The 17,170-nt window shown below is 47.0% G+C and overlaps 1 protein-coding gene and 1 non-coding gene across 2 annotated transcripts; both read left to right on the top strand.

The window, feature by feature from the left end:
• Nucleotides 1–1,439: 1,439 nt before the first annotated feature.
• TRNAG-CCC lies at nucleotides 1,440–1,510 on the top strand. Its single transcript has one exon. It is a non-coding gene; the product is annotated as a tRNA-Gly (tRNA).
• Nucleotides 1,511–1,719: 209 nt separating this feature from the next.
• LOC122929518 (nucleolysin TIA-1-like) lies at nucleotides 1,720–16,728 on the top strand. Its single transcript, XM_044283120.1, has 5 exons — nucleotides 1,720–1,954; nucleotides 12,443–12,539; nucleotides 15,284–15,382; nucleotides 15,759–15,813; nucleotides 16,137–16,728. The coding sequence occupies exons 1-5, from the start codon at nucleotides 1,929–1,931 to the stop codon at nucleotides 16,211–16,213; spliced, it is 354 nt and encodes a 117-aa protein (XP_044139055.1). The 5' UTR covers nucleotides 1,720–1,928; the 3' UTR covers nucleotides 16,214–16,728.
• The last annotated feature ends 442 nt before the right edge of the window (nucleotides 16,729–17,170 follow it).

A 17,170-nucleotide genomic window follows, 5' to 3' on the forward strand; every position in this document is an offset into this window, starting at 1 on the left:
GGCTGTGACAAGAACCGTGCGACCACAGATCTCAGAACATAAGGGAAGTGAATGGAGTCGCAGTGCTCCATTTTTTGACACTTGTGTATCTTACTGCAAATGAATTGACTTCCATTATGCAGCAAAAGTTGCCGTGTAGTCCCAGCCTAAGAACTGACAGAATGCCTATTCACCATAATTCCAGGAGTGAATAGGTATCGGTACATGGCAACCCCTCAGAACCCTGCGATTGCCTCACTTTTCAGCAACGGGATGAGAAATGGAGCCTCCTCCATCTCTGTAACCACTTACACACCGCGGTCAGCATTGACTGCAGCATCAGTGTCTCCGATCCTGGCATCGACAGCCGGGGGTATAATAGCGCTGTTAGTCATCACAGCGCCCTAACTCCTTACAGCCACATTCCACTATATCCCATTATTTCTCCATCGATGGGTGAGGACCGGTAGGAGGGCTTGTGTTTTGCAGGATGAGTTGTATTTTTCACTGTCACCATTTTGGGGTACGGTGCTGTGTAGTTCCTGTGACGCAGAAGGAAAGCACACCCTCATGCAGTTCCTGTGCCTAGAGCCCGCAGCCGGCGTAGATGTCACTCATCCTGGAAAACTGGTGTAAATGATGATAAATGAGTCACTGGCACATCACGTCCCTTTTTCGGAAAGTGGAATACAAGGGTGGCATAGAAATTCCATTTGCACTTAATTGTAGGCACAATAGAAGGCCTAAGTAAGGGCGCATTCACACAACCGAGCTGTGTTTTGTGGTACGCAAATTGCACATCCGCAAAACACAGACGCTGCTCATGTGCGTTCCGCAATTTGCTTGAACGGGCGTCCCAGTTCTAAAAAAAGCCTATTCTTGTCCCCGATTGCAGGGCCACGGAACAGGTGCGGACAGCACACGGTGTCCGCATCTTTTGCAACCCCCATTGAAATGGATCCACACCAGTTACGCAAATTTGGACCCATTCATACGGTCGTGTGAATGAGCCTTGGACAAAACTTCTGGTGTGTAAGCGGGCAGGACTCGGACCTGCGGAACCATAGATTGCCTCAGGACTGTGCGGTGATTCCATCGGGATCCCTCGTGTCTCTGATATTCCATCCTTGTGCCGTCCGGACTTTCTGTTTTGGCGCGTCTCCCATCAAAAATCGAAATTGTGAATTACACTTTGATAGACTTCCCTCTCCTCTAAGTGACATCCGGATACCGTGAATTTCTTTGTGTTTTGCAAAGCTTGAAAACCGCAGGGTCTGGATTGAAGCAGTATTCACACAGGACGAGTTTGATGGGTGTTTTTGTCGTATTTTGTTAAACTGACAACGTTTTTGTTACAAAAGATGACAAAACCCAGCACCATAAACCTGCCTGTGTGGATAGAGCCCTGTGGTCAGTCTGGTGGCAGTCTTCAGGCACATAGAGCAGGTCTGTCCTCACCGGCGCCGCTGGTGTAGTGGTATCATGCAAGATTCCCATTCTTGCGACCCGGGTTCGATTCCCGGGCGGCGCACTTCCTTTTAGCCCCCAAATTTAAGCTTATAAATTACATTTCCGTTCCGGTTTGTCACTGAAGATGTCATCTACGGTCCAGTGACTAATGTCGCCCGTTATTTTACATCTCAACTGTTTTTTAATACTGTATAAGCTCCATATGGGCGCTTAGGAAGGACAGCCTTTTCCGGGGTCCTCGCTGTGCGCATGCGCCGTCCTCCCCCGCCGCCATCTTGTGGTGACGGTTTCTCTTGCATTGTTCCAGGCCGGAGCGGTGAGAGGCAGCGGAGTGCGGCACGTAGCGGTCAGACAGAACGACAGACAGCTGTGCGCGCCCTGCTTCATTCTTGCTCCCGTCTCTTCACCGGTCTTGTTCGGACAACCCGCAAGACTTACTTTCCCGCCGGGTCCCTTAGGACAGAGAGGGACCCGGAGCCATGGAGGACGAGATGCCCAAGACCCTGTGAGTTCTTAAGGCCTTGTTTTACCAGACATGACCGGAGGCGGCAGGTATCGCGTAAAACGATGTAGACACTGGGCCTCATAACACAGAAAGGGAGCATGTGACCATAGCGACCAATCAGCTCGCCGCTTTCATTGTGTAAGCGGCACTTGGAGAATGTAACGTGACATCTGGTTGGTTGTTATGGGCTAATGCTCCCTCTAGTCCCTGTGCGGGGGAGGCAGTGTGTTCATGGGGGTTTCCTATAAGAGTGGGGTCTCCATCCGTGTGTGATCCCTGCCGCCCCGGCCACAAGGGCAGCTGTTCTCTTTCAGGCATACCAGCCATGTATAATTGAATGGGTCGGTCAGAGCTGGCAAAGTCCATGTTGTGGTGGCCACAGGGCAGGGTCTGCTGCCATGTTGGTTGTTGCCTCAAGGATCTTCTGGTATGTAGTGGTAATGAAGATTGCTTGCGAATCAAAGGAATGCTGCTGTCCAGATGTCCTGGTTCATAGGGTCGCCCACAGTCGGATGATATCGCCCAGGACGGTGCCCACAGCCAGATGTTGTCGCAGCAGCCGGGCCGGTAAAGGAGCGGTCACTTACCTGCTTCCCGGCAGTGGAGGTTTTCGGGATAAGACAAAAACAATTTGTAAAAACTGATGTGGGCATACCCTGCACTGTAGATGGGGTTATCTACCTCACACGATGTATGTATACACCGAGGCACCCGCCGCACCCTGATTGTACAGGCGGAAAAGCTCCATTAGATGCCTGCAAAATATTTTTCAAACCATAGATTGCTTCAGTTGTAGAAGCTGGTGGCGGTGTCGGCCATCGAGATGCCAGTTCAGAAGGGACCTTATGTTTGAAGCAAAAAAAAATAAAAAATTGAAAAATACAAAATAACCACAAAATATAACTGCCAGTTTTAGGCGGTGTTCACATCACGTTTTTGTCCCGTAGTTTAATGTATACATATAATATGTTAAAGGGAACCTGTCACCGGGATTTGTGTATAGAGCTGAGGACATGGGTTGCTAGATGGCCGCTAGCACATGCGCAATATCCAGTCCCCATAGCTCTGTGTGCTTTTATTGTGTAAAAAGAAAAACGATTTAATACATATGTAAATTAACATAAGAGTCATATCTTATTTGTGTGACCGGAGAAGAGTCATATTTTCAAGCTCTGACTCATCTCAGGTTAATTTGCATATCTATCAAATTGTTTTTTTTACACAATAAAAGCACACAGAGCTATGGGGACTGGGTATTGCGGATGTGCTAGCGGCCATCTAGCAACCCATGTCCTCAGCTCTATACCCAATCCTGGTGACAGGTTCCCTTTAAACAGATGCTGTACAGTGTTGTCTGTCACCATAGGGTTCCATTGTAAAACCCCCAAAAATATTTAAAGGGAGTCTTTCACCTAATCTGAGCTTTTTGGACCGCTCAGATCAGGTTATAGACTCTTTGACCCTCATTACAATCGTACCTTTCTCTTCTGTGTCCCTCGTCCAGATCATGAAAATAACACTTTTTAAACTTATGCAAATGATCTTCTGAAGGTGCCCAGAAAAACACACCTCCAGCCAGCTGACGTCACGGGCGGCACCAGAGGACGGCGGGCTGGGAACTGGCCCGCACCTGCTCTGCCCATTATGGGCAGAGGAACAGCCTTTCATATTGCGCATGTGCCGGGCGGCTGTCTTTAGTTGGCCGGCGCATGCAGCGCAATATGAAAAGCTGTTCCTCTGCCCATAATGGGCAGAGCAGGTGCGGGCCAGTTCCCAGCCCGCCGTCCTCTGGTGCCGCTCGTGACGTCCGCCGGCTGGAGGTGTGTTTTTCTGGGCACATTGCCCAGTAACGCGCCCCTGGGCACCTTCAGAAGATCATTTGCATAAGTTTAAAAGGTGTTATTTTCATGATCTGGACGAGGGACACAGAAGAGAAAGGTACGATTTGTAATGAGGGTCAAAGAGTCTGCGGATCTGCAAAACACGGACACTGGTAATGTGCATTCCGCAATTTGTGGACTGCACATCGCAGGCAATATAATAGAAAATGCCTATTCTTGTCCGCAATTGCAGACAAGAATAGGACATGTTATATTTTTTGTGGAAGCGGAAGTGCGGACAGCACATTCCGGCCCCCTTCAAAATGAATGGGTCTGCATCCCGTTCCGCAACATTGTGAAATGGATGCAGACCCATTTTGCGGACGTGTGAATAGACCCTTAGGTGGTCGTGGCTCGCCATTATTTAAAGTGTTCTCAGAGACCAGCTGTCCCTTTTCAATATGGCCGCTCCATACTCTGTTAGTAGTAGCGGATTTACATTTTTATGCTTAGGAGTCATGTGGGCGGTCCTGCTCTGTGAATAAAATCATTTCTTGTATGTTTAGCCACTAAGTAGGACCGCCCACATGACTCCTAAGCATAAGAAGAGCAGAGATTTAAATGAATACATTCAAAGTTATGCTGAATAATTTCCCATATGTCAGTCACAATGTGCTGCCTGCAAATGACACTCCATGTTCATGGTGACGGGTTCCCTTTAACTGCTTAAGGCCGAGCACTGTACGTATACAGCACAGTAAATATATCGGTTACACAATCCGCCGTACATGTACACGGGCCTCCGAGCACCTGATGTATCACCCTGTATCGCTGCTGGTGGATTAATCCCTTAGATCAGGGATCAGCAACCTCTGGCACTCCAGCTGTTGTCAAACTACAGTTCCCAGCATGCTCCATTCATTTCTATGAGAGCGCTTAGAAGAGCAGAGCAAGTATGCATGCTAGGAGTTGTAGTTTCACAACAGCTGGAGTGCCGGAGGTTGCCTACCCCTGCCTTAGATGCTGCAGTTAATGTTAACCGCGACATCTAAGCAGTATACAAAGGGATGGAGCTCCCTCTGTAACTATTGGATGCTGATGAATGCCATGTCACCTGGAAGCCTTACAAAGGCATGTATGAAAGCCTATAAGGCCCAGCCCCCAGACGGGAACTCACAGGCAACTGTCAGTGTAAGGCCTCATGCACACGACCGTTAAAGTGGTCCGCATCCGAGCCGCATTTTTTGTGGCTCGGGTGCAGACCCATCCACTTCAATGGGGCCGCAAAAGATGCAAACAGCACTCCTTGTGCCGTCCGCATCCGTTGCACCGTTCCGTGGCCCCGCAAAAAAAATATAACATGTCCTATTCTTGTCCGTTTTGCGGACAAGAATAGGCATTTCTACAATGGGCCTCCCGTTCCGCAAATTGCGGGAGACAGCACGGTCGTGTGCATGAGGCCTAATAGTGACAGTTTCAATGCAGTACAATACAGCATGTAAAGTACTGCATTGAAAAAGGGATATCTCCCGGACAAGTTGAAGCCCGATTAGTGGGATTAAAATAAGTTTAAAATAAAAATAATATATTTAACTTAAAGGGGTTCTGCACTTTGTTTTAACTGATGTATCCTCTGGGTAGATCCCCAGCTTCTGATCGGCCGTGGTCCGACACCCGGGACCCCCGCCGATCAGCCTTTTGAGAAAGCAGCTGCGCTCCAGTAGCGCTGCGGCCTTCTCGCTGTTTGCCGCCGGCCCACTGACATCACAACTAGTATCAACTAGCGTGGGCGTTCACTTGAATGGAACTTAGCCGCGCCCACGCTAGTTGATACTAGTCGTGACATCACTGGGCCGGCGGCAAACAGTGAGAAGGCTGCGGCGCTACTGGAGCGCAGCTGATCGCCGGGGGTACCGGGTGTTGGACCCCGGCCGATCAGAAGCTGATGATCTATCCAGAGGATAGATCATCAGTTAAAACAAAGTGCAGAACCCCTTTAAGTGAATAAAAACCACCCCTTTCCCCTAATCAAGCCATTTACAATTGGGGGGAAGAAATATTAAAAATTCACATATTAGGCACGGTGCTGGAACACGATATAAAATTATCTCTAATCGTACTGCCTAGTACAGGGCTTGACAAATTTCCTTGGAATCTAGGAGCCAGCTAAAAAAGTTAGGAGCCATGCGGAGCCGCGTCATAAAACCCCCACAGTGCCCCCCCACTACCCCATAGAGCCCCCCCAATAATGCATGCCAGTACATAGGGCCCCCAGTAGATGCCCCGTAGTGCTCCTTCCCCTCTTCTCCATAGTGCCCCCCATAATGTGGCAGTATATAGGGCCCCCATAGTGCTTCCCCTCTTCTTTATAGTGCCCCCCATATTGTGCCAGTATATAGGGACCCCATCCCTCTTCTTGCCACAGTATATTATAAATAATAAAAACAATAAACTCATATACTTATTCCACCTACAAATTGCTTAGAAAAAGCTCCCACGCAGAAAACTATTATCATCAATAACTTCTTTATTAGACATCCATCAAGGTATATCATAAAACACATACAGGAAGACAGTAGTTCTGGTAGAACCAAAGTGTTACAAACATAGTATCCCCCCCACCTACAGCAATAGCAATTCCAGTTAAGTGAGGCCCATATACAATGCACACAGAGCATATGTAGCAGAACACAATAGCCAGTACGGCTATGTGAGCCTGTGTGCCACCTCACGCAACCAAACTGCAGGGGGAGAGAAAAAGAGTGTTAATGCATTTAATACAGCAATATAAATTCATTACTGACCCAGGTCTGGAGCAGCCGCCCGACGATCGTTTCGCTTCACGCTTCCTCTTGGGGCATACACTTACACAAACTCATATACTTACCTTATGCTGCTGTCAGTTATGTGATGCAGGCCTCTTCCGGCCTGTGTCCCGCACTGTGCGGCTCAGGCGGCGCGATGACGTCATCACACCGCTTGCACCGGCCACTGATAGGCCTAGTGCCTGTAGCCTATCGGAGGAACGGGCAAGGGAGACGCCTCTCCCCTGCCCCTCAGCACAGCCATCTGTATCGCTATCCTGAGGACTGTGATACAGATGAATATGGAGATGAGCGCTTCCACAATGGAGGCGCTCATCTCCACTCCGCACCCGTCGCCCGTGCACCTTTTGAAAACGGGCTGACAAATACCCAAGCGCCAGGACCAAATTCCTTATCGCCATGGCGACCTGGCGCCTGGGATTTGTCGAGCCCTGGCCTAGTAGAATAAAGATGTCATTTTTCCTGCACTTGGCCAAAAAAAAGCAGTGACACAATGGCTGGCTTTTTCTCCTGTGACCACTTGTAAAAATTACCGTAAACATTTGAGTCTAAGGCTAGGTCTACATGACGACATGTGTCGCGTGACAGATGGGGCACAACTACACGGCAACATTTGTCGCACGACAATTTTTATAATGGTGGTCTACGGTGTCGCACTGCAACATGCTGTGGCTACAACGCTTACATCGCTCTGATACCTCTAGGGCTCTGCAAATTTCACATGGCCCCTGAGAACCTTTCCAGCAAAATCTGTCTTCCAAAAGCCAGATGGCCTTCAGTGTACCCATACATGGGGTGTTGCTGTATTCAGGAGAAAATTTGTAACCGATTTTGGGGTGTTTTTTCTCCTTTTGCCCCTTGTGAAGCAACATTTTATTGGATGAAATGTAATCTTTAATTTTCACTGCCAAGTGCCTCTAAATTGTATTTGGGAGGTATTATCTCTCCTTGGGGATAGAGCGCCTTAGTCGGCGTGAGGAGACTTATAGGCCATACATGCTCCTCTGGAATTCTGGGAAGGGATGCAAATTAGGTCTTAACAAGCTCTGCGCCTGATGCCACCAGATGTAAGGCAGCTATCCTATAAGTCAATGTTCAACCCTTTAAATAGGCCTTGAGAGATGACTTGGATATCAAATAAGCCAGCACCTCATCTGCAGACAGTTGTTTTTGGGTGATTGCCCTTCATCGGCACAGAGCAGACAGTTCTGGCTTAAATGGGTGAGAGGCCTTATAGCCTATGTCTCCTCACAAAGACCAAGGCCTCTTTCACACGGGCGTTGCGGGAAAAGGTGCGGGTGCGTTGCGCTGAAAAATCGCACATGTTCCCGCGAGTGCAAAACATTGTAATGCGATTTTGCAAGCGCGTGAGAAAAATCTTCTTCACAGAAGTTCGGGGCTTGGGATCGGTGTTCTGTAGATGAACTCGCCTTAATCCACTTGATCGCGCAGCCCGGCATCTCTTCGGTCTTCTTCTTTGCTGTGTGCAGGAAAAGGACCTGTGGTGATGTCACTTCCGTCATCACATGGTCCATCACCATGGTAAAAGATCATGTGATGACCGGAGTGACGTCACCACAGGTCCTTTTTCTGCACACAGCAAAGAAGACGACAGAAGAGATGCCGGGATGCGCGAGCAAGTGGATTAAGGTGAGTTAAAACAAAATTATATATTTTTTAACCCCTCCAGCGCTGTATTCAGAATAGTATTATTTTCCCTTATAACCATATTATAAGGGAAAATAATAATGATCGGGTCCCCATCCCGATAGTCACCTAGCAACCGTGCGTGAAAATCGCACCGCATCCGCACTTGCTTGCGGATGCTTGCGATTTTCACACAGCCCCATTCATTTCTATGGGGCCTGCGTTACGTGAAAAACGCACAAAGAGGAGCATGCTGCGATTTTTAACGCAACGCACAAGTGATGCGTGAAAATCACTGCTCGTGTGCACTGTTCCATAGAAATGAATGGGTCAGGATTCAGTGCGGGTGCAATGCGTTCACCTCACGCATTGCACCCGCGTGGAATACTCGCCCGTGTGAAAGGGGCCTAAGGGCTTGTTCTCACGACCGTGTGAAGCCCATGCTGTGGACCGCAAATTGTGGTCCACTAAGCACGGGCACCTGCCATGTGGCAGCTGCTTAGGGATCATGGCCCCATTCACTTGAATGGGTCTACGATCCCTCCGTTCCGCAAAAAGATAGAGCAAGCTCTATCTTTTTGCAGTGCAGAAGCACGGAACAGAACCTCAGAAAGCACTCCATAGTGGTTCTGTTGCGCATCTCCGGATTTGCGGACCTATTGAAATTAATGGGTCCGCATCCGTGATGCGGAATAGCCATGGAACGGGACCCGCAAATGCGCTCCACAATACGGGCACAGGCTTCACACGGTTGTGTGAACAAGCCCTAAGGTTCTCTCCCCAAGGAGAGCTAGTACCCCCAAACCCTGACTTGGGCCTCTCACCCAGTTAAGCCAGAACTCTGCTCTGTGCTGATGAGGGGCAATCGCCCTGAAAAAGCTGTCTGCAGATGAGCTGCTGGCTTATTTAATATCCAAGTCATGTCTCAAGATCTGTTTAAAGGGTTGAACATTCACTTATAGGATAGCTGCCTTAGGCCTCTTTCACACGAACAATACGGATTGGCTCAGGCTGCATTCAGGGAAACTCGCACCATTTTGAAAGCAAGTTGTCAGTTTTGTCTGCGATTGCGTTCAGCTTTTTCCGCGCGGGTACAATGCATTTTGAGGAGTTTTTCACACACTTAGTATAAAACTGAAGGTTTACAAACAACATCCCTTAGCAACCATCAGTGAAAAACGCACTGCATCCGCACTTGCTTGCGGATGCAATGCGTTTTTCACTGAATCCCCATAAACTTCTATGAAGCCAGGGCTGCGTGAAAAACACAGAATATAGAACATGCTGCATTTTTCACGCAACGCAGAACTGATGTGTGAAAAAAACAAAAAAAAAAAACACTCAGACGTAGACCCATTGAAATGAATGGGTCAGGATTCAGTGCAGGTGCTATTCATGCGTTCACGTCACACATTGCACCTGCACGGAAAACTCACTTGTCTGAAAGAGGCCTTAGGCCAGAGGCAGAGCTTGTTAAGGCCTCTTTCACACTTGCGTTGTCCGGATCCGGCATGTACTCCATTTGCCGGAATTACACGCCGGATCCGGAAAAACGCAAGTGTACTGAAAGCATTTGAAGTGTTACTATGGCACCCAGGACGCTATTAAAGTCCTGGTTGCCATAGTAGGAGCGGGGAGCGGTATACTTACAGTCCGCGCGGCTCCCGGGCGCTCCAGAGTGACGTCAGAGCGCCCCATGTGCATGGATGACGTGCCATGCGATCACGTCATCCATGCGCGTGGGGCGCCCTGACGTCACTCTGGAGCGCCCCGGGAGCCGCACGGCCGGTAAGTATGCTGCTCCTCGCTAAACTTTACCATGGCTGCTAGGACTTTAGCGTCCCGGCAGCCATAATAACCATTTAGAAAAAGCTAAACGTCGGATCCGGCAATGCGCTGAAACGACGTTTAGCTTAAGGCCGGATACGGATCAATGCCTCTCAATGGGCATTAATTCCGGATCCGGCCTTGCGGCAAGTCTTCAGGATTTTTGGCCGGAGCAAAAAGCGCAGCATGCTGCGGTATTTTCTCCGGCCAAAAAACATTCCGGTCCTGAACTGAAGACATCCTGAACGGATTTCACTCCATTCAGAATGCATTAGGATAAAACTGATCAGGATTCTTCCGGCATAGAGCCCCGACGACAGAACTCTATGCCGGAAGACAAGAATGCAAGTGTGAAAGAGCCCTTAGAGCTCTTTTGCATCCCTTTCTTTTAAAAAATTGTATGAAATGCCTGTTGGGTTAAAGCGCTCACTGCACCCCTTAATAAATTCCTTGGTGGGTATAGTTTCCAAAATTGGGTCACTTTTTGGGGGTTTCCACTGCAGAGGTACCTCAGGGTCTCTGCCCTTCAAAAACCATTTGGCGCCTCTTCCATTCTGAGACCTGCCGTGTGCCCATACATATATGGGATGTTTCTGTAAACTGCAAAATCAGGGTAATGAGCATTGAGGTTTGTTTTGCTGTTAACCCTTGCTGTGTTACAGGAAAATTTGATTAAAATGGAAAATCTGCCCCCCAGAAATTAAATTTTACAGTTTTGCCTATACTTTGCTTTAAGTCCAGAGGGCTGGTTTCTAAAATGGGGTATTTATGGGTGGGTTCTTTTATGGAAGCCTCTTAAAGTGAGCATAAAAATCATTAAAATGACATTGGCAAAATGATGCCAACATAAAGTAGACATATGGGGAATGTCAACAGTTTTATGAGATATGTCTTAAAAAGCAGATACACTGAAATTTAGAAAATTGTACATTTTTCCATAAATTTGGGTTTTTGTTTATAAATAAAGGTAAAACATATCAACCCAAATTTATTCCCATCATGAAGTACAATGTGTCACCAGAAAATAATCTCAGAATCAGATGGATAAGTAAAAGCATTTATTACCACATAAAGTGACACGTCATATATACTAAATTACACTCGATCCTTAAAGGGTTATTCTCGTCTCGGACAACGGGGGCTTTTTGCTCTGATATATGCCCCCATTAACTGCTAGGTGCGGGTCCTACCTCTGGGACCTGCAACTATATCAAGAAAGGATACTGAAAGTGGTCTAGGGAGCACTGCGCATGCACAGCCACCCTCCATTCATTTTCTAATGGGGCTGCCGAAAGTAGCAATTCTTTTGCCGTTTAAAATAAAGTACACATGCTTAACGTGACCGTAAGGCCTCTTTCACACAGGCGTCATGTTTTTGGCCCGGATAAGATGCGGGTGCGGTAAAATGTGTGATTTTTCTGCACTAGTACAAAACATTTTAATGAGATTTGCACGTGCGTGAGAAAAATCGTCATGTTTGGTACTCAAACATGGTTATAAGGGAAAATAATAGCATTCTGGATACAGAATGCATAGTACAATAGGGCTGGAGGGGTAAAAAATTTTTTTTAACTCGCCTTAATCCACTTGTTCGCACAGCCGGCATCTCTTCTGTCTTCTTCTTTGAGGAATAGGACCTTTGATGACGTCACTGCGCTCATCACATGGTCCATCACATGATCTTTTACCATGGTGATGGATCATGTGACTGACCATGTGATGAGCGTAGTGACGTCACCACAGGTCCTTTTCCTGTGCACAGAAAAGACAGAAGAGAAGCCGCGCTACGTGAACAAGTGGATTAAATGGAGTTAAATTATTAGTAAAAATAAATAAATTAACCCCTCCAGCCCTATTGTACTAAGCATTCTGTATTAAGAATGCTATTATTTTCCCCTATAACCATGTTATAAGGGAAAATAATAATGATCGGGTCCCCATCCCGATCGTCTCCTAGCAACCGTGCGTGAAAATCGCACTGCATCCGCACTTGCTTGCGATTTTCACGCAGCCCCATTCACTTCTATGGGGCCTGCTTTTCGTGGAAAACGCCCAAAGAGGAGCATGCTGCGATTTTCACACAACGCACAAGTGATGCGTGAAAAACTGAGCTAAACGTGACCTGACCGCAGTTGGTGAATAAGCCCCAGCATCCTGAAATCCTGGAGGTGCCCGGATTGGCCTCCCGGTTCCAGCCTTTTCACGCCATCTATTATTGTCTGTGAGTTGTGTATTTTTAGCTTTCTACTTGCTGAGGGATAATTGTTTCCATGCTCCAGCTCCTACATTTTCTTGTCTATGTAGCCTGCCACATGTGATGATGTATGACTATCTTTTGTGTGATTCATGTTTCCCCCTTTTTTTTCCAGGTATGTGGGGAACCTGTCTAGGGATGTTACAGAAGCTCTTATTCTTCAAGTCTTCAGCCAGATTGGTCCGTGCAAAAGCTGCAAGATGATTATGGATGTGAGTTTCTGACTTTGACGTGACTAGTTATGACTGGCAGGGGCGTTTTACATCAGGTCAGGTTCTGTCAGGCGTAGGGCTACTTTCACACCTGCAGCCAGCTGGAAAAAAGACGTGCAGCAGTTTTTGTCTGGCCAATTCTCGGCATAATTTGCGGGGCAGTTGCCACTTCTGTCTTACCCAATTATAGTCAATGGGGTCCCTCGGGAAGGTGGTAGTAGTATCCGGTAATGCTAGATCCGGAGGAACTATCCCTATCAGAAGAGCCTGCCGGAGTTCTCTGCCGCAGATATGAAGTGTTTTAGTCCTGGGCCTGCTTCTGATAGGGAGCAGAGGAACAGAAAGTGGTGCATGGATCCAAAACCGAGACTCAAAGCAGCTCTTAAAGGGGTATTCCAAGATTTTAAGGCTACTTTCACATTGGCGTTTTGGCTTTCCATATGTGAGATCCGTTCACGGCTCTGACAAGTGGTCCAAAACTGATCCGTTCTGACACACAATGTAAGTCAATGGGGACGGATCCGTTTTCTATGACGTAATCTGGCACAATAGAACTCGTATCCGTCCTCAATTGACTTTCAATGGTGTTCAAGACTGATCCGTCTTGGCTATATTAAAGATAATACAAACGGATCCGTTTAGAACGGATGCAGACGGTTGTATTATCTGAACGGATCCGTCTGTGCAGATCTGCACCAAACGCGAGTGTGAAAGTGGCCTAACATTGACATATCCTCACAATAAACCATTAATATCACACCTGACACCCTGCCCAGGCCTCAGAATCTCCTCCTGGCTCCCCGACATCAGAAAGCTAGAGCGCCGTAATCTCGCGAGGAGCGAGCTAGCGCATGTGCAGTGTCATAGTGTTCCTTCCCTGTGCTGGCATCGGCCTCAGGGAACAAACTGCGCATGCGCTAGCTCGCGCATTGCAAGATTACGGTGCTCTAGCTTTGTGATGTCGGGGAGAAAGGAGGAGATTCTGAGGATGTGGGACGGTGCTGGGCTCCTTCACGCTCGACTCGTCTCAGGGACAGGACCCATCTAAGGTTAATTTGCATATCTATCAAATAGTTTTTTTGACACGATAAAAGCACACAGAGCTATGGGGACTGGGTATTGCGGATGTGCTAGCGGCCATCTAGCATCCCATGTCCTCGGCTCTATACACAAAATCCCAGGGACAGGTTCCCTTTTAAAGGGGTTTTCTAGTCCATCAGTATGAAACAGCCAGAAACCCACTTTAATAAGTAAGGGCAGGCTATTATAGCTAGTAGTCTAAACGGTGCACGTTCTGCTGTTTTAAAACTAGTGTCGCTAAATGAATACAGCAGTTTGATAGTTTGAACTTGACTGTTGAAGTCGTAGCCCCTGCCTCCCCCTGAGGACAGTGATTGACAGGCTGCTGGGTGTAAATGAGTGTGGGCTTCTAGCTATAATATTAAGCTGACAGCGCTGAGACCCCTGCCGATCACTATAAGGAGAAGGTAGAATTGTTCAACTGAGCACTGCCTCTCCTCACTGATGAAGATGGAACTGAAGACGGGGTTTCTATTTAGGATGTTCTCACAACCAGTTTTTAGCAGTGAGGCCAGACCACGCTGAGCATTTCTAAAGGCCCATTTACACTGCAGAATGAAGCTAATGGTTGTCGGGAAGAAAGTGCTCCTTCCTGACAATCACCTGCTGGTCAGTGGAGAAGACCGCTGTACATGCAGTGATCTCCTTCACAGTATAGGGAGGAGCAATCCCCCATACAGAATGAACTGTTTGATGGCACACTCTTCTTACCCACAAATGTTCATTAGGTGTCCCCACCAGCAGTCTATTACCTGATGAACGAACGTTTTTCTTCTTCATGGGGTAATCGGCAGCAGCTTTTAAACAGGCAGATTGTTAGAGATAATCACTCGTGCAAATGCTCGTTAGCAATAATCTGCCCAAATAAGGGGCCTTAACACCTCTTTTAAAAGGATTGTCCAGGTTCAGAGCTGAACCTGGACATACTCCCATTTTCACCCAGACATGCCCCCTGATATTAGTATTGGAGCATTTCATGGTCCGATGCTCTCCCTTGTCCTGCGCTGGATCACGCAGGACAAGGAATGTTTTTACAATGATAGGCAGACGCTTCCGTCCGGCAGTGTATTTGGTCACGTCACAAGCTCTGATGGGCAGGCTTTAGCGCTTCCCTAGCCGTTTTGCTGGCTAGGGCAGCGCTAAAGCCCGCCCATTAATGCTGGTTCTGGGCAGAAGCCTCACCGGATCTCCTAAAAAAGCCTTTGCCCTGCATGATTCAGCACAGGGCAAAGGAGAGCATCGGAGCATTTTTCATATTTGGGGCACTGCCTGGGTGAAAATGTGGGTATATCCAGGTTCAGCTATGAACCCGGGCAACACCTTTTAAGTGATCAGTGGGGGTCTCAGATCTCTGACCCCCCTCCCAAAATCGATCAAAAACTTTAATATGTCGCTAAGCTTTACAGAGTGCAGCTACTCTTTAACATCACTCAGGGGACCCTCCATATAGTCTACAAGAAATTAGGACAGGATAATCAATTGCCTAGCCATCTGAAAAGGATCATATGGGCCATGTTGTAACCCTAGAGATTTGGGGGGCACTTGTTTGGTTACTGCATTTACACTAACTAGCATAGCTCTATTAGGTTATCCCTTTGTCAGAGTGATCATTATTATGCTGCTGTATGGTTTCTACTTTTAATATGTTCTTTGTTTTTGGATAGACTGCTGGCAACGACCCGTACTGTTTTGTGGAGTTCTTTGAACATCGCCATGCTGCTGCATCCCTCGCTGCTATGAACGGTCGCAAGATAATGGGCAAGGTACGTAGGGGGGCACTTATTATACTGAAATATGCCTATACTAAGCGTACATGCTAGGTCTAAAGTTATGGACGTGGCGAGGAAGGGGACTGACGGTAGGTCCGTCTCGTTCATCATTTTCTGTGCCTGTTTTAGGTGTAGAAAATGGTCTAACTGTAAGACAGAAAGGAAGCGTTCTTACATTTAGAACTGGTGCTGGATCTGCTGAAGTTATGGAGAGGCCGGCGCCTCTTCATAACTTCAGCAGATCCACTGTCAGCACAGGGGCTTTATTAAGACTGTCTAAAACGCCAGTTTTAATAAATGTGCCCCTTAGTGTTTATAATGCACAGATCCAGCTAACGACTATGATTTTCTGTTTTTCTTACTTCCATAGGAAGTGAAGGTCAACTGGGCAACCACCCCTAGCAGCCAGAAGAAAGACGCAAACAGTAAGTGTCCCTCAACCTCTCTGACGTACATTACCGTAGCAAGTAAAAGTAACCGTTGAAGATCTGACATTCTTAGTTCACAACTGTGATAATCGTTAGATCAGCGTTTCTCAACCCCATGTATTACTGTACGTAGCAGAAATCCTGTTCAATTGTCTTTTTGACCCTTAAAATTGGCGCATAGAATGAAATAAAATGTAAACGGGCAAGACTATGCAAGCGCTTGATAAATAAAGCGGGTTGAGTAACGCTGCCTTAGATAACTTGTTTTGCTGTGTTTCTGCTATAATATATTTAAGAACAAATCTAATCTTTGTCATCAGGTAGTTCCGTTGTCAGCACACTGCGTTCTCAAGGTAATTGTGTCTTCTTACAGATAAAAATTCAATCTTTTGGGTGACCAGCAAAATTCAGGCTCTTCCTTCCCACTCCTTTCTTCTGCCATCACCCACCCGAGCTGCTTACTTTCCTTTCAGCTACTTTGGCAGCATCGGGATCACTGAGTAGATCTAGTAAACCCTATCTAACCTCTCTCTTATTCTGTAATGCTGGAGTAACTGTCTCCATATAGTGCCATTGTACAACGCAGTTGTGGAGTGTCTGTTGGAAGGATAGGTACCTGGAACCTATTGAGGCTGTAAGGAACCAAAAAGAGATGCTATTCCAAGTTCATAAAAAGCATTTTCTTGAAGCAGAAGGGATTTACATGCTGATTATACATTTAGAAGTTGGGGGAAATAAATATATGATGCTTATAGCAACCTGTTAAGGGGGTTCTCTAGGAATTAAGAAAACGAGAATACTTAAATATTACTTTATTATGAATATATTCCCATGTACCTTTTATTAGTTATAATGGCTCATTTTATCTGGGGAGCAATCATTAGAAGAAATAAAATGGCTGCCGTCCTATTAGTGCACATAAAACCTGTCCTAATCGCATAGGACAAATTACTTCACAACACTGAGCTAAAGAGCGGCTTCATCCTCCTCTCTGATCTACTTGTTAGGTATTATGGTCCTGAATACAGCGGATAAGATCTTCAGCTGAATCTCTGTAGGAATGGAGTTCATGCGGAGACATGAAGTACAGAGAGGACGGACAAGACTGGTAATGTGGGGCTGTGGTAATGGGGACTGCATACAAGAGCTGCTGCTCATTAGCCACATCCCCACCTCTTCTCTGTACTTCATGTCTCCTCCTGAACTCCATTGCTACAGAGATTCAGCTGAATATCGTCATATTAAACTGTATTCATGATCATAATCTCTTACAAGGAGAGGAGGATGAGACTCCTCTTTAGGTCAGTGTTGTGAAGTAACTTGGCATCCATTTTACGTCTCCTAATGATTTCTC

This window comes from Bufo gargarizans, chromosome 2 (assembly GCF_014858855.1).
Source record: "Bufo gargarizans isolate SCDJY-AF-19 chromosome 2, ASM1485885v1, whole genome shotgun sequence".
NCBI lineage: Eukaryota > Metazoa > Chordata > Amphibia > Anura > Bufonidae > Bufo > Bufo gargarizans.

Coding starts and splice junctions, on each gene's coding strand:
- LOC122929518 (XM_044283120.1), top strand. CDS start 1,929: ATGGAGGACGAGATGCCCAAGACCCT. Junction 12,540..15,283: donor GCTGCAAGATGATTATGGAT/GTGAGTTTCTGA, acceptor GTTTTTGGATAG/ACTGCTGGCAACGACCCGTA. Junction 15,383..15,758: donor GTCGCAAGATAATGGGCAAG/GTACGTAGGGGG, acceptor TTACTTCCATAG/GAAGTGAAGGTCAACTGGGC.